Source organism: Musa acuminata, chromosome BXJ3-1, assembly GCF_036884655.1.
Source record: "Musa acuminata AAA Group cultivar baxijiao chromosome BXJ3-1, Cavendish_Baxijiao_AAA, whole genome shotgun sequence".
NCBI classification, from domain to species: Eukaryota; Viridiplantae; Streptophyta; class Magnoliopsida; order Zingiberales; family Musaceae; genus Musa; species Musa acuminata.
In genome coordinates, this window is record NC_088349.1 from 15524941 (window position 1) to 15545510 (window position 20570).

At 51.8% G+C, this 20570-nt stretch overlaps 1 protein-coding gene across 2 annotated transcripts; it reads right to left on the reverse strand.

Annotated features, from left to right (window-relative positions):
- Window positions 1–168: 168 nt before the first annotated feature.
- On the reverse strand, window positions 169–19993 carry LOC135629663 (probable purine permease 5). 2 transcript variants are annotated; one of them, XM_065137381.1, is made up of 2 exons: window positions 19662–19993; window positions 169–1408 (listed from the first exon to the last, which is right to left on the reverse strand). In XM_065137381.1, exons 1-2 carry the CDS (start codon window positions 19708–19710, stop codon window positions 351–353), a joined length of 1107 nt encoding a protein of 368 aa, XP_064993453.1. In that variant the 5' UTR covers window positions 19711–19993; the 3' UTR covers window positions 169–350. The 2 variants fall into 2 exon arrangements, with proteins under 2 accessions (XP_064993453.1, XP_064993452.1); XM_065137380.1 differs by having other exon boundaries at window positions 169–1411; window positions 19662–19992.
- Window positions 19994–20570: the final 577 nt, after the last annotated feature.

The following is a 20570-nucleotide window of genomic DNA, read 5'->3' on the forward strand; positions in this document are numbered from 1 at the left end:
AGAGCCTTTACAGCTGGATAAGCGCAGCGTTGCGGGTGCGGCTCCTCGTGTTTGGTGAGAGAGATCCAACACAGGGATTTCGACGAATATACGGTGGTCTATGCCGGAATCCTCCACGATTCACATGGATTCGGCCAATCCCCATATCCTCCATCGACTTTGCCGCAGTTGATCATATAATTACTTTAATCTCACTCAACTTATGAGTGCATGCAGAATACAAGCAAAATCCATTATGGGTTCCACGGATCTACAACTTAATCTTACCACAATTCTTTGCTGAAGAGAACACGCCGAGAATTGGTACAGCAGAAAGAGAATGCCTGTCAACGAAGAGCTCTGCAATGCAACTAGGAATTTACTTTCGAGGAAGAGTGACCAACGATGTAAGAACCAAGTCCCCAAACAGTGATGACCAGAGATAGGATCTTGAAGCCACTCATGGGATCATGGAACAGAACAACTGCAGCAATGGCTGTGAGTGGCACCCTCACCGCATTCAGAACACCGGCCAACACCGTTGAAGCCAGAAAGACGATCGCGGTGCCGGCCAAGACTCCCAGCTGAAACGTGATGGCAGCCCAAGTGAGCACCATAGCGTACGAGCCCTCCCCGTGCTTGAAGTTGCTGGCTTCCGATCTCATTCGCTGGAAGTCATTGTTCACAACAAGCCCTATGGAAGTGAACACGAAGGCGAGGAGTGAAACCATGACCTGCTGCTCCAGCACAACATGGAAGGATCTCCTCCCCAGTAGCTTCAGGAAAACCAGCTCCGACAATGCAAAGATCAGACCATGGAGAGCCGAGCCGAGAATGTCCCAGATGAACCCCAGGGTGTATTGCTTGCCGGTGACTCCCGGGTATCGGTCTGATTCTGAATCCAATGCTATTATGACGGTGCCGGCGGTGATGATGACGATTGCATTTACGGAAGAAAGATTCAGATCATTCTTCACGATGAAATACCCAAACAGGGCGGAGAAGATAAGCGAAGACGACGAAAGGAGAGAAGCAGTGGAGGCTGGAAGATAGGCGTAAGCCCATGCAAACATGAGGTTATCGGCAGCACTGAGAAAACCCAGTAGAATGTACCAAACGAAGAGCTTAAGCGAGAGAGGAGTCGGAGATATGCGGCCGAAGAGATAAGGAGGAAGCAAGACAAGGGCAGTGATCGGCCACCCTGCAACTGCTGCCCAGGAGATTATCCATTTGCTCTTGCCACCATTGGCATAATACAAACGAGATAGAAGACTGGAAGCAGTAAACGCCACAAGCATAGCAGCACTGCTAAGCAACAGTAAGAACCAAAAAGAGAGAGGCTTCCTTTTGTATGTCTCCAGGACCGAGTTACAGAATTCAGCTGCTCTTTTCTGCAATGACGAGTTGGATACCGCTGGCACTGCGGCAGCTTCTGGTTTAATCCAAAATAAAAAGATCAAGTTGAAGATAATGCAGCGTTGCAAATGGAAAATAAACACCATAAGCTAATGAACTGTAAAATGCTCTGTTTAATGATGTTTGTTGTGAGGATTTTTGCGAGTTTCATGCAACTATAAATTTGTACAAATTCATATTGTTCTACTTATTCATTCATGGCACAAAACCTAATATCTACTAGATACTGACATAAAATTCTACTAGATTCATTCATGGCACTGAAGCCTAATATCGTCTTATCATGGAAGACGATGGAGAAGAATGCTGGGAGCTGAGTCCTTCACCATAAGGTATTGTGTATTATGGTGCTAGATTGCCAGCAGATTGTCATCGCACAGACGACCAAAATAACTCTCCAGAGACAGAAAGTTCTTCGGGTGATCTGCTGCGCTGCCGTGCATAAACATCAAATGCTTCCGGCTGTCAATTTCGGAAATGGAAAGGGATTCAACCATGTCTTGTTCTGATGAAACCAGACTGCGGCTTTTCCGGCTGTGTTGTTCTCTGCTTACGACATCTTCCTCGATTCTTCATCCTCACAGTAAGAAACTTTCTAGAGGAATTCATAGATCTAAAACATCGGCAAGGATAGCGCAAAACAGGGACTTGGCCACCTATAGCCATGAATTCATGTCAGGTATGGTTAGATGTGATACGACGTATTTTGGGCCCAAGACACGTCATGGCTAACGCCATACGCCAAGTCAGAACCGTACCAAGAAGCTGTTCCACATGTCCCGTCCTGAGAGCTCGGGGCGGTGCCGTCTGACGCTGCTCTGCATGTCACCTGAGACAACGGTCGGTCAGAAGTATCGTCCCATCCCTCGAGGGTCAGCGGCCATGCCGAACCGACGTCCCATCCCTCGAGGGTCAGCGTCCCATCACTACTGACTTGCTCGTCGGAGGGGCCAAAGTCGGGGATCACCCGGCAAGGGCCATTTTGCAGGCGGACGACCACCCGTGGGCGACGAGCATCTCAACCCAAGGGTCGCCATCCATGCGCAAGGAGAGCTGTCAATCGGCCGGAGCCCGACCAACGCCTACAAGCATTCCTTCCCGAGGGCACGGTTACCTCATCATTCAGCTCACTCGACAGAAGACTCCCGACATTGACCCGTGGACCAAGCCGTGCTGACTCATCAGCCACGGTATATTAGTTCACCAACATTTTGGCACTAGAAGGAGGGCCATGTCGCAGGAGCTCTCCCTGAGGGAGAACCACCGGCCGGTCTCCCCTCCGTCAAGCCCGAAAATCAGCCCCTCCGCACCCTCGGAGATGGGGGGATCCCAGCCTCGACGCCAGATCGCTACTAGCGCCTTTTCAATGACTCGGAGCTGTCGCCCCCCGGACTAACCACAGGACCCTTGGTCGTGACACTTGAGGCGTTCCTCGGCCTGACTAAGCAAGTGCAAACCATGGCGAGCATGATGCAGACGCTCGCTTCGCTCATTCCTCAGATCGTGCGGTTAGTGGCTCCCCAGACTGACCCGACCCGGTAGAGACTGAGTGGGGAGCAAGTCGAGACGGGAGAAGCCCGAGAGCAAGCGACGAACCCGAGAGGTCCGCCCAGGCAGAGCATACCAGCACCCTACCAAATCACACTACCCCACTTCGAGCTTGACACCGTATCGTTTGATTCGACGGACGACTCGCTCATGGCCCAACTGTCCCGGGTCAACCAACGCCTAAACGAGTTCCAGCACGAGTTCCAAAAATCGCGAAGCAAGTCCAGCGAAGGCGGCTCAAGCGGGTCCCCTTTCACTCAGGAAGTACAAGACAAGCCGGTACCCCTCAACTTCAGGCTGTCGGCATTGGAGACATACGACAACGGCTCCGATCCCGTGGAGCACGTCTCCGCATTTCGGGCTCAGATGGCCCTTTATGGCACCTCCGATGCATTAATGTGCCAGGCATTTCTGACCACCCTGAGGGGACCGGCACGAGCGTGGTTCAGCCGGTTGTGCCAATCCTTGGTCTCACCCTTCGACCAGCTCGCTAGGAAGTTCGAGCAGAACTTCCTCACCAACATGCGACCTAGGCCTTCCATGGCCACCCTGCTCGTGTTATCTCAGCGCAAAGATGAGTCGCTCTCCCAGTTTATGGCACGTTTCGCCACTAAGATCCGGGGATTCCTGGACGCTCACCCCTCTCTAATCATGCAGGAATTTCTGATGGGTTTGAAGCCTTCGAGGTTCTTTTGGTTGCTGATTGAGAAGTCGTCAGTAATCGTCTCCGAAATGCTCCAGCGTGCCAACCAGTACGACGCCGCCGAAGCGTTGGTGGCGGGGAAGCGCATGGACGGCAAGAGGCCAAGGGCGGAACAATCCCGGGGAACAACCTCAGCAGCCCTGGCGCCACCCTATCGGTGGCCCGATCGACAAGAGCTACTACTCCCGAGGCCCCCACCTCTCCCCCTGAATACGTCCCGCACCGAGATCTTTCTCCAAATTAGGGAAAAGGGTCTCTTGCGACAACCTCATCCCATGAGGGCCACTCACAAAGATCGGTCCAAATATTGCAGGTTCCACCGGGACTACGACCATGACACGGAGGACTGTCACGACCTCTAGAATCAAATAGAGGGACTGATCCGGAGAGGTCACCTCAGACGCTATCTCAAGGAACCCCGGGAAGTGACTCCGCACCCCAGGGGACCCGTTGAAAGACAAATCGATGTCATCTCCGGGAGGAAGGCCTAAGCCCACAACACGGTCGAGAAACGTCCCCGGCCCGAGCTCGAGCCTGAAATCACCTTCGGGGCTAGAGAAGTCGAGCGCTCCCATCATGACGATGCTTTGGTGATCTCCATCCAGATTGCCAACGCTCGAGTCAAAAGGGTGATGATTGACACCGGGAGTTTCGCCGACGTCCTTTACTTCGACGCCTTCAAGAGGCTCGAGTTGACCGAGGGAGTGTTGAATCTCAGATTTTGATGATGAAGTCAATTGTCATTTGTTATCTAATCCATATGTTGAGATAAGTGTGCAGGATTAACTACGATAAAAGTAAGACATGCAGCAAGTGTTGCGCCGGAGTCAAGACAATGATCACATTGGGAGTTCGAGAGTTCGACGGAAGTTCGGACAGTCGTCGGAGGTTCTGTAGGAACAAATCCGAGAAGTCCATGAGCTTGCCAAAGAAGCTCGTCGGAACTCGCCAAGTGGATCGTCGCAAGTCCAGGAGTTTACCGGAAGTCCACAGGAGCATCATCGAGGGTTCATCGGATGATCGACGGAAGTTCGCCGGAAGCTCGCCGGAAGAAGCGATTGACGCACCGGAGCAAGTTGCAGTAAATGTCTTAGGGAATATCGTAGTTAGCACAATGATTAAGTTGGAAATGGGAGGTGATCCCATTAACTTAATCTTGGGGCAATTGGGCCTCTGAAAAACCCAAATTGGGCCGAATGGATCAACCCATTCGGACCCTGATTTTTGCCAAGCGGTTGAACCGCCCAAGGCAGGAGGTTGCACCGCCTGGGCTTAGTCTCTGAGCGAGACTGGGAGGTGCAACCGCTCCAGCCAAGCGGTGGCACCGCCTGGGCTCAGTCTCTGAGCGAGACTGGGCGGTGCAACCTCCCCTGACAGGAGGTGGCACCGCCTGGGCTCGGTCTCCGAGCACTGGCTGAGCGGTGCAACCACCTCAGTCAAGAGGTTGCACCGCCTGAGCTCGGTCTTCGAGCTCTGGCAAGGAGGTGCAACCGCCCCTAACAGGAGGTGGCACCGCCTAGAGGCTCAGTCTTCGAGCTCTGCCAGGCGGTGCAACCGCTCCAATCAAGAGGTGCAACCACCTGATCCCGGAATTCCGGGAATTGACAGTTTTGAGCTCCAAATTTGAACTGGGTTGGGGCCTATAAATACCCCACCCATTCAGCACTGAAAGGGCACAGAATACACTCCGAAATCTTGATCTTGTTTTGTGATTTTTAGAGCTCAAAATTGTTGTAAAGGCCAAAAGTCCTTCTTCCTCTTTTCTTCCAAGTTCTGAGCTGTAAAGAGAGGAGAGAAAATTCTGTAAGGGTTGTCTCCTAAGCCCGTCAAAAGGAGTGAAACTGTAAAAGGGTGGTTAGCCTTCGCCTATTGAAGGAAGGCCTCTAGTTGACGTCGGTGACCTCGTCGGTGGAGGAAGCCAAAAGTGGAGTAGGTCAAGATTGACCGAACCACTCTAAATCTCGGTTTGCATTTACTTTGAGCATTTTATCTTTACTGCAAACCTCCTCTAAAGCTTATCGCTTTCTGCGCATATACGATCGGGTTTCAGCTTTGCACTTTCCGAATCAACGTTTAGACGTAAATCTGTTTTTTCGTACGATCATTATATTTCAATTTGCGTTTACGTTTTGATTTCTATCTTAACTGCAAACTGCCTTAATATCCTTGCTTAAGCTGAATCTCGCCTAATCAAGTGATTTACGAATCAGCATTTAGACGTAAATTAGTTTCTTCGTACGAACGTCATATTTCAGTTTGCGCTCATATTCTGGTTTTCATCATAACTGCAAACTGCCTTCATAGATTGACTTTAACGTCATCTCAAGTTAAAGTAATCTTAGAATCGGCTTTCACACTGAAATCGTTTTTATCGTTTGAACGTTTTTATCGTCGAAAGATTTCCGCTGGACTAATTCACCCACCCCCCCCCCCCTCTTAGTGCTCTTGATCCTAACAGGGAGACCTCACCCCCATGGCGTCAACACTCATAGGATTCACGGGGGATTCCATCTCCCCGCTCGGGACCACGGTCCTCCCTGTCACCATTGGGGAGGAGCCGAGAGCGAAGACAATAATGACCACCTTCATGGTAGTCGATCTGCCTTCGACCTATAACGTCATCCTCGGCCGACCGACGCTCAACAAGTTAAAGGCGGTGGTTTCCACCTACCACAGGGCCATCAAGTTTCCGACCTCAGCGGGGATCGGGGAGGCCCGAAGCGACCCGGGGGAGTCAAGACGATGCTATCTCACGGCGGTTACTCTCCCAGGGAAATCGCGCCCAACTCAAGTCCCTGACCCCCGTGAAGGACCCATAGCACCGATGCCGCTGGAGCCTCCCGAGCGACTCACTGAGGTACTCCTGAAAAGGAGCCGACCCGATCTGACCGTCAAGGTCAAAACCACACTCCCCGAAGCATATCAGCTCCACCTCATTGACTTCCTGAGGAAAAATGCCGATATGTTCGCATGGTCCCCCGAGGAGATGCCCGGGATCGACCCAGAACTGGCCCAACACCGGCTCAACATCGACCCCGAGGCTCGACCGGTGAGACAAAGACCAAGGAAGTTCACCCCTGACCGACAGAAGGCAATCGGCGATGAGGTCGACCGCCTTAAAAGGGCCGGATTCATTACTAAGGTTCAATACCCTCGGTGGCTGTCAAATGTAGTCCTCGTTAAGAAATCTAATGGAAGCTGGAGGATGTGTGTTGATTACACCAATCTCAACCAGGCATGCCCCAAGGACTGCTATCTACTCCCTAGGATAGACCAATTAGTCGATGCCACCGCGGGCCATGAACTCCTTACGTTCATGGACACATTCTTGGGCTACAACCAAATCCAGATGGCGACTCAAGATCAAGAGAACACTGCCTTCGTCACCAACATAGGGGCGTATTGTTACAAAGTGATGCCCTTCGGCTTGAAAAATGCTGGGGCGACTTACCAAAGGATGGTCGACAAACTTTTCAAGCACCAGCTCGGGAGGAATATGGAAGTATACGTAGACGACATGATCGTAAAGTGCAAGGCCGCAAGCGCGCACTTGACCGACTTGGCGGAAACGTTCCAAACACTCAGGCGGTTCAACATACGTCTGAATTCCGCGAAGTGTGTCTTCGGGGTCAGCTCGGGGAGGTTTCTCGGCTTTATCATTCACTAAAGGGGGATAGACACCAACCCAGAAAAGGTGCGGGCTGTAACGGAGATGCACTCCCCCCGCTCGGTCAAAGAGGTGTAGCGACTTGCCGAGAAGTTAGCAACGCTCAGTAGGTTCATGTCACATTCAAGCGACAAGTGCCTCCCCTTTTTCCAGGCCTTGCGACAAGCCGACAACTTTACATGGATCTCAGAGTGCGAGGAAGCCTTTGAAAAGTTGAAGGCGTGCCTCGCCCGCTTGCCCCGACTCGCCTCACCCGAGCCGGGCGAAACCCTTAGTCTCTACTTGGCGGCCTTGGCACAAGCAGTCAGCTCGGTGTTAGTTCGGGAGATACCACCAATGCAGCAACCCGTATATTATGTCAGCTATATCCTCGTCGGGCCTGAGCCACGAGACTCCCTGATCGAGAAGATAACTCTCGCTCTAATGAAGACGGCCCGAAAGCTACGGCCCTACTTCCAAGCCCACATGATCAAAGTAATCACCGACCAGCCGCTACGATAGATCCTTTCCAACTTCGATGCATCAGGTCGCATGCAGCGGTGGTCGATCGAGCTCAGTGAATTCGACATTCAGTATTCCCCCAAGACCGCCATCAAAGCTCAGGTACTGGCTGACTTTATTTCCGAGCTAACTCCTGAAGACCATGCTATGGGGCAGGAGAACAACCAGAACATGTGGACCCTATACGTGGATGGCTCGTCCACTGCAGGAGCGGCCAGGGTCGGGCTTATCCTCAAAAGCCCGTTAGGAGAAACCTATGAGAGGTCGCTCCAGTTGTAATTCCGAGCCACCAACAACGAGACCGAGTACGAGGCGCTACTTTATGGCCTGCGCCTCGCTCCGGAGATGCATGTAGACAACCTCGAAGTCTTTAGCGACTCCCAGCTAGTGACGGGACACGTTAATGGGAGCTATGAAGCTCGAGACCCAACGATGGTGTTGTACCTGATGGAGGCAAAGCGGCTCGCCCATCGCTTCAACTGCCTCTCAATTGCTAGAATACCTTGAGCACAGAACACGTGGGCCGACGCGCTAGCCAGATCGACCTTCGCTCGCAGCTCAGCGTCGGCTCTGACGATTGAGTCCATAATGGCACCGACGGTGACCACTCACCAGGTCGCCAAAATGGATGTTCCACCAAGCTGGATGGAGGAAATCCTTTGCTTCAAGAAGGACGAAAAGGAGCTTGACGACCCGACAACTGCGAGACGGTTGAGACGAACCCAAGCCTGGTACTGCGTCGTCGGCAGAAAGCTATACCGAAGGGCCTTCTCTCAACCTCTCTTACGCTGCCTCACGCCATCAGAAGCTGAGACGGTCCTCGCCGAGCTCCATGAGGGGATCTGGCCAACCATACGACGCGACACCATGTCATGCGTGCAGCAGTGCCCGCAATGCCAAAGGCACGCCCGACTGCCACACCAGCCAGCGGTTCCTCTTACCCCGATCCTCTTACCTCGAAAGACATGGCCTGGCCCTTCGCCCAATGGGGGCTCGATCTCCTTGGACCTTTCCCTCCAGCATCGGGACGACGACGCTTTCTTATAGTCGGGGTCGACTACTTCATGAAGTGGGTTGAAGCCGAACCCTTGGCCTCTATTACTGAGAAGCAAGTCCAAAGCTTCACATGGAAGTACATCATCACCCGGTTCGAGATCCCGAAGGCTATCATTGCCGACAATGGAGCTCAATTCAACAATGCTAAATTCAAGGCCTATTGCCAGTCATATGGGATCCAGCTGAAGTTCAGCTCGGTTGTGCACCCCCAAACCAACAGCCAGACCGAAGTGATGAATTAGGCAATTCTGGAAGGCCTCAAGAGGAGGATCTCGGGCGCACACGGAGCCTGGGTGGACGAGCTTCCCAACGTCTTGTGGGCAATGCGAACGACTCCCAAAACCGCCTCGGTGGAGTCTTCGTTCATCCTGGCGTTCGGGACCGAAGCGGTCCTTCCGCCCGAGATGGTGTTCCCGACCCTACGCACCTCCAACTATGAATAAGGAGACTCCGAGAAGGGCCTCCGAGCAAACTTAGATCTCCTCGAAGAAAGGAGAGCCAAGGCACATCTACGTACCTTGGCATACAAGAAGGCAATAGCTAGGGTATACAACCGCAAAGTCCGTCCGCGGCCCATCAAGGTCAGGGACCTAGTCCTCCGAAGAGCAGAGGTGAGCAACCCGACCCGAGCAAGGGGAAAGCTCACGCTTAACTGGGAAGGCCCATATCGAGTCTACGACGTGGTCCGAGAGGGGACCTATCGACTCGAGACTATGGAGGGAAGCCCCCTACCGAGAACGTGGAATGCAGGAAACCTAAAGAAATTCTACCCATAAAAGAAGCAAGTTGGGATGTAGAGAAGACATACGAAGCACGCGCACCCACAATCGGGAAAAAACAAGTCTGAATTTCAAATAAAAAGTGCTTCTTGGTGAAAGAGGAAGTACACTTGGTGGTTAGGCGGTACGGTTCCAAACCCGACCAGAACCAAAGAAAAAAGAAAAGGGGAGCCCAGCCCCAAGCTCCGGGGGGGAGTTTCGGGCCCATCGTCGAAGGGGATGTCATGTCGACATCCTGATCCACCGAGTTGTCGGCGAATGGGTCCGACTCCAGCTCCAGGTCTGGGTACTTCGCTTGGAAGCGAGCACAAGCCACCCGGTACCCGTACTCATACATGGCCCGCCACGACCTCACCAGGCCACGCTCGAACCCGGCGAACACTTTGTACTCGGCGATCACCTCCTCGACCTTCTTGGGCAACGCCAGCCGCTCCTCCTTCAAGATCTCTTCGGCGACCCAGGCCATAGACCTGGTGGTCTCGACATCATGGGAGAGGGTCAGTAGCTCTTCATCCAGCGATCGGATGTGTGATCGGCTTTCTTCCAGCTTAGTCTTCAAACGAGCCACCTCCTCAACTAGAGCCGAGGCACGCTCTTCGGTCGCGGCAACGGCCTCTCGCCCCCTCCGGCCTTCAGCTCTAGGTTCTCCAGGCTAAGGGCAGCATAGGTGTCCGACTGGCGCCCGATCACCTACCCGGCTGTTACGAACGGTCGTCGTGCACCCGCAACAACTCCATTCAACGAACCGTTCATCGCACTCGTCAACATATACAGCTGCTTGGCAACATGTTTTGGGTTAGTTTTAAGTCCTTTTGCTTGTAAAAATGTAAGTTCGAACAAGTTGCAGTGCTATAGTGCGGCCGCTCACCGAACCGAGCAAAATAGCCCCAAAACAACTCCGTTTTTGCGTGCCACGGGCTTATTTCTACAGCCCACTATTGCACGCGAAACGTCAACCATCTTAGCACCCTAGAACCCCCCAGGTGGCATAGGGCTGGATGGGGCTTCGATATAGTGTTAGGCGTTGAACAATCTTTCGTACGTTCGTACGTTACCTTGACGGGAACTTGTTGTCGCGCCCGGCACCCGGTGAGCGGCTGTTTGTGGACTTGCAACTGTTCGTTCAACCTTCTAAAGTCCTTGTTTTCCCCCTCTCCCTCTTTTCTCTTGTGCATGCAAGGTGCTCGCTGAATTGCTTGTAAAGCTTCCCCTTTTCGCGAGACGTCGGGACTTCTCTGTTGCTCGTTCTTCGAACTAATCAACTTTCTCTTTTTACAGGTCCTTCGGGACTTGCGAGAGGTTGCAAGTGGGCTGATCTTTGCGGACGCAAATCGTAAGGGCAAAGCGCGACTTAGGCAATGTAAGCTAAGTTCGCGTCTTTGACACTAGGATGCCTCGCGACTTAGGCAACGTAAGCTAAGTTCGCGTCTTTGTCGCAATGGTGCCTCACGCCTTAGGCAATTCCAGCTAAGGTCGTGACATTATGGTATCAAAGCGGGCAAGCACTTCGAGCGAGCAGCGAAGGAACTTCGCAACTTCGCCATGGCAACATATCATGGCGAATCAAGCAAGATGGGGCAGGGCGGACCCTTGTCCCAAGCAGCTGCAGGTTGGCTGCAAGTGCACATTCGCTCGCATGTTGTTGGAGCCGCTCAGGAGGAGCGCGACAGCGAACATGATGAGCGAGAAGTTGGCTACTCTCCGCGAGCGGAGGAGGCGCAATCTAGAGCACCAATCGGGAAAAAGAGTCATAAGGAGAGACTCACAACGGTGGAAACCCGCTTGGACGTTCTCAAAGCAAGCTTGGAGGAACTCTACCATGGCCAACAAAGGCTTGTTGGGGTAGAGAGCTCGCAAGAAGAAGCAGAATCTAGGATCGACAAGGTTGAGGCCCTAGTCGACCAATTGTCAGATGACACCAAAGACTCCATGCAACACCTATAGGAAGTTGTGGCGGAACTCACTTCGAGGGTGTCCATGCTCACAAGGGCACTAAATGCGGGAGGAAGCAACACCCGCGTTGCGCTGTCACAAAACTTGAGGGCACCCGAGCCTCATGGTTATGGAAGGGCCATAGATGCAAAAGAGCTCGAGAATTTCTTGTTCGATATGGAATAATACTTTCGAGCTACGAGGCCTAATTCTAAAGAAAGCAAAGTTTCTATAGTGACCATGTATCTGAACAAAGATGCAAAACTTTGGTGGCAAACCTGTTGGGAGGAGATCCAACAAGGTCGATGTCGAGTTGACACATGGGAGGACTTGAAGCGGGAGTTGAGAACTCAGTTCCTACCGAAGAACACTGAGTTCGTCGCAAGAAGGAAACTGAGACAACTCTGCCAAAATGCTTCCATCCGAGACTACGTGAAGCAATTTTCTACGCTAATGCTGAACATCCAGGACATGTCCGAGAAGGATAAACTATTCAGCTTCCTCGATGGTTTGAAGCCATGGGCGCAACAAGAACTACATCAAAGGAATATCGCCGATTTGATCGGGGCAATTGCTGCTGCAGAAAGGCTTACTGACTTCGTTTCCTCTGAAGACCCGAGAAGAAAGAAACAATCTTCAAGTAATCACCCTTTAAAATATACTCGAGGGAATGAGCTCGGGGGCGAACAAAAGAAGAAGAGTTCCCACAAAGGGCCAAGCCCGAAAGGCAAGGCTCCGAAACCTGGCGGATGCTTCTTGTGCAGAGGGCCGCATATGATGAGGGAGTGCCCACAAAAACAAGCACTCAATACTTTAATAGCTTCCATCCATCCCCCCAAATCGGACAACGGCAAGGCTGTCGCTCTTAGTTCGAGTAGTTCTGAATCTAGCAGCGACGACGAGGAGTCGCAAGGACCCCGGATGGAAGCAATGTGTTTGTTGAATGCCATGCGAGGTCAAGTGGGGGAGAATACTAAGACAAAACTACAAAAGGCAGGAAGTGGTGAGCTGATGTACGTAGACATCAAGCAATGGTGGACACGGGTGCTACCCACAACTTTATTGTCGATCAAGAAGCAAAGCGACTTGGGCTGATCAAGAAGCAAAGCCCAAGTCGAATGAAGGCGGTGAACTCGGAGGCCAAGCGGATCTTTGGGTTAGCAAAGGAGTCCCCATCAAGATTGGAACATGGAATGGGAGCACGAACATGATGGCGGTGCCATTGGATGACTTCCAAGTGATCCTTGGAATGGAGTTTATGAATGCGGCGAAGTTGGTGCCAATGTCGTTCCTAAACACCCTATGCATTATGGGGGATGATGACCCCTGTGTGGTTCCTGTTTCTCATAGAGGAACCAAAGACCCCCAACAGATATCGGCATTACAACTGAAGAAGGGGGTACGAAAAGGCAAACTAATATTCGTGGCTGCTATGAAGCTAGAGCCACTTGACGAGAAGGTCATTCATGAACCTGTTGTGGTGGCGAACGTCCTAAAAGAGTTCACTGACATTATGCCACCCGAGTTGCCAAAGACCCTTCCGCCACACAGAGGCATGGACCATAATATTGAGCTGGAGCCAGGAGTGAAGCCTCCAGTGAAACCACCCTATCACATGCCCCCGCCAGAGTTGGCAGAACTCAGAAAGCAATTAGGTGAACTACTAAGCGATGGTCTCATCCGCAGTTCGAAAGTACCATTTGGAGCTCTAGATCTCTTTCAAAAGAAACAAGATGGGAGCCTCCGATTATGTGTCGATTACCGAGCCCTCAACAAAGTGATGGTGAAGAACAAGTATCCCATCCAGCTCATCGCGGACTTGTTCGACCAATTAGGCAAAGCCAAGTATTTCTCAAAACTCGACCTTCGATCGAGGTATTGGCAGGTGTGCATTGCTAAAGGTGACGAAGCGAAGACAACCTGTGTGACCAGGTATGGAGCGTTTGAGTTCTTGGTGATGCCTTTTGGCTTATCCAACGCTCCAGTCACGTTCTGCACTCTCATAAACTAGCTATTCAAGGAGTATTTGGATAAGTTTGTGATCGTCTACTTGGACGATATCGTCGTCTACAGTCAAACACTCAAGGAGCATGTCAAGCACCTTCGGACAATTTTCAAGGTTCTCAGGGAGAACACTTTGTTCGTGAAAAGGGAGAAATGCTACTTTACTCAAACATAGATCTTATTCTTAGGGCATCGAATCGGTAATGGCTCTATTTGGATGGATAAATCGAAGGTGCAAGCGGTTGCGGAATGGTGAACTCCAAAAAAGGTGCTAGAGTTGAGATCCTTCCTTGGTTTTGTCAACTACTATCAACGCTTCATAGCGGGGTATTCGAAGCGTGCAACTCCACTGACGGAGTTGTTGAAGAAGGAGCAGTCTTAGAAATGGTTTGATAAATGTGAAATTGCATTCCAAGATCTAAAGGCTGCCATTTTGGAAGAACCGATGCTCAAATTGCCAAACTATGGGGAGCCCTTTGAAGTCCATACAGATGCATCAGACTTCGCTATTGGAGGAGTACTCATGCAGGAGGGTCATCCGGTGGCCTACGAGAGCCGCAAGCTCAACGAGACCGAGCGGCGGTATCCAGTGCATGGGAAGGAGATGATAGCAGTGATCCACTATCTACGAGTTTGGCGACACTACCTCCTCGGATCGTGATTTGTGCTGAGGACAAACAACATCGCTCTGAGCTATTTCCAAACTCAAAAGAAACTCTCCCCAAAGCAGGCACGATAGCAGGACTTCTTGGCTAAGTTCGATATGATAATGGAGTATAAGCCCAAAAAGGCGAATATCGTGGCTGATGCACTGAGTCGGAAAGTGGATCGTGTGAATGTCGTACGATTGGAAGGCAGAGGCCAAGCAAGTCAGTTACACTCCAATTTCCTTTCCAGGATCAGGGATGGACTGTACAGTGATCCCCAAGTAGAAGCCCTGATACAACTCATTAAAGAAGGTAAGGCATGACGATTTTGGGTCGAGGAGGGACTCGTTTACACCAAAGGGAATAGGGTCTATGTTCCTCGAGTGGACAATCTGAGACGTGAACTCTTAAGAGAGTGTCACGATTCCCTTTGGGCTAGACATTCAAGCATTCATAGAACCTTGGCTCTCGTGGAGAGGGCCTTCTATTGGCCGAAGATGGGTACTGATGTGGAGGAATATGTTCGAACATACCTCACTTGCCAACAAGATAAGGTGGAGCAACAGAAGCCGGTGGGACTTTTGGAGCCGTTGCCCGTACCAGAAAGGTCATGAGAGAGCATTTCTTGGACTTCATATCAAGCTTACCCGCAGTAGGGAGACTCGGATCGATACTCGTGGTGGCCGATCGATTTTCTAAGTATGCAACTTTCATTGCTGCTCCCCTACACTGTTCAGTAGAGGAGCCAGCCAAGTTGATGATGAAGGATATGGTAAAGTATTGGGGAGTCTCGCACAATATCATTAGTGATCGAGATGCTCGGTTCCTGGGACGATTCTGGACCGAGCTATTTAAATTGTTTGGGTCGAAGTTATACTTCTCCACAAGCCTCCACTCCCAGACGGATGACCAGACTGAAAGGATAAACTCACTCCTAGAGCAATATCTTCGGCACTACGTGAGTGCCAACCAACGAGATTGGGTGAAGTTGTTAGACATTGCCCAATTCTCCTACAACTTGCAACGGAGCTCTGTGTCCAACAAGAGCCCCTTCGAGATTATTACAGGGGCAACAACCGTCAACTCCTCACACCATGGTAATTGGGTATACTGGGAATAGTCTGTCAGCCTACCACTTTGCAAGGGAGTGGCACCGAAATACAGATATTGCGCAGGCTTACTTGGAGAATGCAGCAAAAATAATGAAGAAGTGGGCAGACCTGGGAAGGCGATCGCAAGGGTTCAAGATCGGCGATTTGATGGTGGTCAAGCTCCAACCAGTATCACTCCAATTCTTCAGGAACAAAGTACATAAAGAATTGGTGCGCAAGTATGAAAGGCCCTTCCCAATTATCAGTAGGGTGGGCAACGTCTCCTACAAGTTGCAGTTGCCGACGTGGTTCAAAATTCACAATGTTCTTCACGCCAGCAACTTGAAAGCCTACCACTCGGATCCGCAAGATGCTTCCCGAAGTGTTCTAACTCGGTTACCCCCCACCACAGCCTCCTACGAGAAGCGAGTTGAAACCATTCTAGCGGACCGCAAGATAAAGCTACCCAATGGAGTTGAGCAACTCGACTACTTGGTGAAGTGGCGAAAGCTTCCTCGAACTGAAGCTAGTTGGGAGCCTAAAGACGCTCGACGACATGAAGAAGCAATTATCAACAACTATTAACAAGCGTCGACTAGGGCGTCGATAGTTTGAGTGGGGGAGAATGTCACGAACGGTCGTCGTACACTCGCAACAACTCCATTCAACGAACCGTTCGTCACTCTCGTCTACATGTACAGCTGCTTGACAGTATGTTTTGGCTTGGTTTTAAGTCCTTTTGCTTGTAAAAATGTAAGTTCGAATAAGTTACAGTGCTACAGTGTGCCCGCTCACCGAACCGAGCAAAACAGCCCCAAAACAACTCCGTTTTCATGTGCCACGAGCTGATTTCTACAACCCACTACTGCACGCAAAACGTCAGCCATCTCAGCACCTTCGAACCCCCCAGGTGGCACAGGGCTGGATGGGGCTTCGGTATAGTGTCGGGCGTTGAACAATATTTCGCAAGTTCGCATGTTACCTTGACGGGAACTTGTTGTCGCACCCGGCACCCGGTGAGCAGATGTTTGTGGACTTATAGCTGTTCGTTCAACCTTCTAAAGTCCTTGTTTTCCCCCTCTCCATCTTTTCTCTTGTGCACGCAAGGTGCTCGCTGAATTGCTTGTAAAGCTTCCCCTTTTCGGGAGATGTCGGGACTTGTTCGTCGCTCGTTCTTCGAACTAATCAACTTTCTCTTTTTACAGGTCCTTCGGGACCTGCGAGAGGTTGCAAGTGGGCTGATCTTTGCAGACGTAAATCGCAAGGGCGAAGCGCGACTTAGGCAACACAAGCTAAGTTCGCGTCTTTGCTACAAGGGTGCCTCGCGACTTAGGCAACGCAAGCTAAGTTCGCGTCTTTGCCGCAAGGGTGCCTCACGACTTAGGCAACGCAAGCTAAGTTCGCGTTTTTGTCGCAAGGGTGCCTCATGCTTTAGGCAATTCCAGCTAAGGTCGTGACACGGCGTCGAGGACCCGGTCGATCAGCGCCATGCCGTAGTACAGGCTCTACACGAAGATCGATGTTAGGGCCCACACATGAAGGGATCGATCAGGGAAAGGAAGCCACCACTTACCCAAACAAGCGACTTGGCTGCCCGCTCTGCTAGCGCCTCAGAGGGGGAGCTGTAGAGATCCTTGGCTATGGCTGGATGGAGTGCCCCCCGGATGAACTCTTGGGCAGTTGGCCCGTCGCCCCAGATGCGACTGTCGGCCTTGAGGGTCGCCCACCGAGTGGTGTAGGGGGCTCCCGGCTCCCTAGCTAGAAGGTCGGCCATGTTCAAGGCCTCGTACTCCTCACCATCGGCCCGGGAGTAGATGCGGCATAGCTCTCGTATCAATGGCGGGCGCGTCGGCGCCCTCTTGAAAGGGTCACTACCGGACAACCCAGCCGACCCCTTCCCCTTCACGCTCCCCGAGCCTTCGCCCGGGGAAGGGGCCCCGCACAACTCTGGGACGGCACTCGTGCTAACAGCCGGGCCCGCAAGCATTTTTCGGGCCAAGGTCTTCGTCTTCTTCGGAGGGCGCCCCATTGCTAGAGACGCCGGCGCCCTCTTCGGTGTGCCCTCCAGTGGGGCAACCCCACCTCCGGAACCCTCCCCGTCCCAAGACGAGGGCACGGCAAACTTGACACTGGGCGTCTTCTTCACCGATTGCAGGTCCACCATTTCTGCAAAACATAGCGAGCGATCAGATGGTTCGAGACGAGCGGACGAGCCATCATATACGAATGGCCATACCCCCGGTGGCGGGGCTCAGCTCCGCTTCAACCATCCACTCCTCGGTCATCTCCTTAATTGCCCGAGAAGAGGACAGGATACCCCTCAGTCGATCCACGACCACTGTTTCTCCATTAGAGAGCAACGGGGAGGCGTTATCGATGGTCCGGAAGGCCCACCTAGTGCTAAAGCCCCACTCTTTACTACAACAAAGAAGAAATGCTACTTCCAACCTTTGTTGTTGGAAGGTGCAACACTTCTTCCAGTTCCTGCCCGAGTCGCTCCAGATCGCTCCCGACTTGCGACCCACCAGCACCGAAACTTGAGCCCGAGTATAGTCACTCGGCCCACAGGTCCAGCTCCTGCCCAGGTCGCTCCAGATCGCTCCCGACTTGTGACCCGCCGGCACTGAAACCTAAGCCCAAGTATAGTCACTCGGCCCACAGGTCCAGCTCCTACCCGGGTCGCTCCAGATCGCTCCTGACTTGCGACCCTTCGGCACCGAAACTTGAGCCCGAGTATAGTCACTCGACCCACAGGTCCAGCTCCTACCCGGGTCGCTCCAGATCGCTCCCGACTTGCGACCCGTCGGCACCAAAACCTGAGCCCGAGTATAGTCTCTCGGCCCATAGGTCCAGCTCCTGCCCGGGTCGCTCCAGATTGCTCCCAACTTGCGACAAGTCCAAGTGCCCGAGTCGCATCTCGGCCGATCCAACGCTCGAACCACGCCTTGCGGCCAACCTAATGCCCGAGTCGCATCTCGACCGATCCAACACCCGAGCCATGCCGCGCGGCCAATCTAATGCCCGAGTCGCATCTCGGTCGATCCAACGCCCGAACCATGCCTTGCGGCCAACCTAATGCCCGAGTTGCATCTCGGCCAATTTAACGCCCGAGTCGCATCTCGGCCAATCCAACGCCCGAGTCGCATCTCAGCCGATCCAACGTCCGAACCGCGCCTCACGGCCAATCGCCTCTCGGCCAGTCCAAAGTTCGAGCCACACCTCGTCGGCCTAGTCCGTTGTCCAAGTCGCTCCACGTCGATCCTCGACTCGCAGCTCGTCAAGTCTCAAACCGAGCCGCTCCAACTCGCTCACCGACTTGCAAACTCGACGGTCGTAACTCCGAGCCACGCCAAACCGGTTATCCGACCTACAACACGTCGGTCTCGCCTCACCAGGCCCCAGCCGCCCGATCAGCAGAGTCAATCCTGCCCGAAGCACGAGACGCCGCCCCTCTAAGTCACCCCACGATGAATCAATCCACCTTCCCCTCATAAGCGATCAACCTCACTCCGACCTAGGCATGCCTCTCGTCCTTTTAAGGATCTTACAGCACGCCTTGGAGAGGTGGGGAAGTGATACAGCATATTTTGAGCCTAAGACACGTCACAGCTAATGCCACACGCCAAGTCAGAACTGTACCAAGAAGCTATTCTACATGTCCCATCCCGAGAGCTCGGGGCGATGCCGTCTAACATTGCTCCGCACGCCACCCGACGCGACGACCAATCACAAGTGTCATCCCATCCCTCGAGGGTCAGCGACCACGTCAAACCGACGTGCTACTGACCCTCGTACAATAGTATAAAGCCCCTGGCCGGCATCCGGCCAAGAAGAGAAGAAAAATAGAAAAATAATTCATCTCACTACTGACTTGCTCGTCGGAGGGACGAAAGTTGGGGATCACCCGACGAGGGCCATTTTGCAAGCGGACGACCACCCGCAGGCGACAAGCATCTCAACCCAGGGGTCGCCATCCATGCGCAAGGACGCCAATGAGCATTCCTTCCCAGAGGGCTCAACCAACGCCGACGAGCATTCCTTCCCAGAGGGCACGGCCACCTCGTCATTCAGCTCACTCGATAGAATAACCCATGGATTAAGCAATGCTGACTCATCAGCTATATTAGTTCACCAACAAGATGACCTAAGCAATCCATACCGTATACCGAAACAAAATCTCATTTTTCAAGTGCGTAGAACGCCAATTTCCACCGAGAGCTCCAGAAAAACATCGAGTAGTAAAAGACGGAACAAATGCCCCTCTCTGGAACCGAGGACAGCAAGAGAAGGAATCGGAGAGAAACCGAGCGAATTCTTTTGGGAGGTGTAGTTAAGTACCCGGAGGTCGAACCGGAATCGTATGACGTGAGGGATCGCCGGCATCCATGGGTTGAGCTCTCGGCAGCACGCACCACCACGGCGAGGCCCTCCTCGGTCCTCTCCGCTCACCGTGAGTGGAAGATGACGTGTTGGAGTCCGTACCTGGAAAGCGAAGGGGCAACAAACCGCGGCTCACGTCCGATTAGGAAAGAAGCAATTGGCGTCGATTTGGTGGCGGAGGAATAAATTGGGGGCTAATCACAGATTTGGGGCAATCGGCTTGCGGTCCTCACCTCTCACTCTACCGATACTTTTGTTGCTTTATATTTGTGTCAGTGGTAGGCTAAACTAAATTAATACAGACGTCTTAGAAGCTATATATATATTAACGAGCATTCCTTCTAATTAGTTATAAGAATTCTAGTTAGATTTAAACTCAATTTGGACTTTCTTATAAATACACCTTCAATCTTAATATCTTGATGAGAGAAAATGAATGGGAAGACATTTGGGTGCTCTGAGGATAATTTTTTGAGTTTATGAGAATAAAAATTTTCATATTTATATGAGAGGATATACAAGAGACTGTTGAGTGAGGATAACTTAAAAGTCGTGTAATTTTCAATCATAAATTTATGATATAAGTATGATTTTATCAAACATACTAATCTTTTATCGATTTTTTGGTACTTTATTTATTTATTGATGTAGGGTGGATTTATCTTTTGATTTTTAGATGTTCTGGATTCTCACCCTCCCCAACAAGTGATATCAAAGCTCTAAAGATTTGTAATTAGAGATTTAACAAGGATATCATCGATTATTTCTACTAATTGTCACGAACAAAATTATAAACGGGGTATTTGATGTAATGCTTATATATGTCCATGTCTTTTGGTTTGTTTATGCTTTGCATAACATGTAAAG

Excerpts from the sequence above, each read along its gene's own strand:
- LOC135629663 (XM_065137380.1), bottom strand. The coding sequence starts at position 19,710 with ATGGATGCCGGCGATCCCTCACGTCATACGATTCCGGTTCGACCTCCG. Across the intron at positions 1,412-19,661 it reads GATTCCGGTTCGACCTCCGG|AAGCTGCCGCAGTGCCAGCG; the intron begins GTACTTAACTAC and ends GGATTAAACCAG.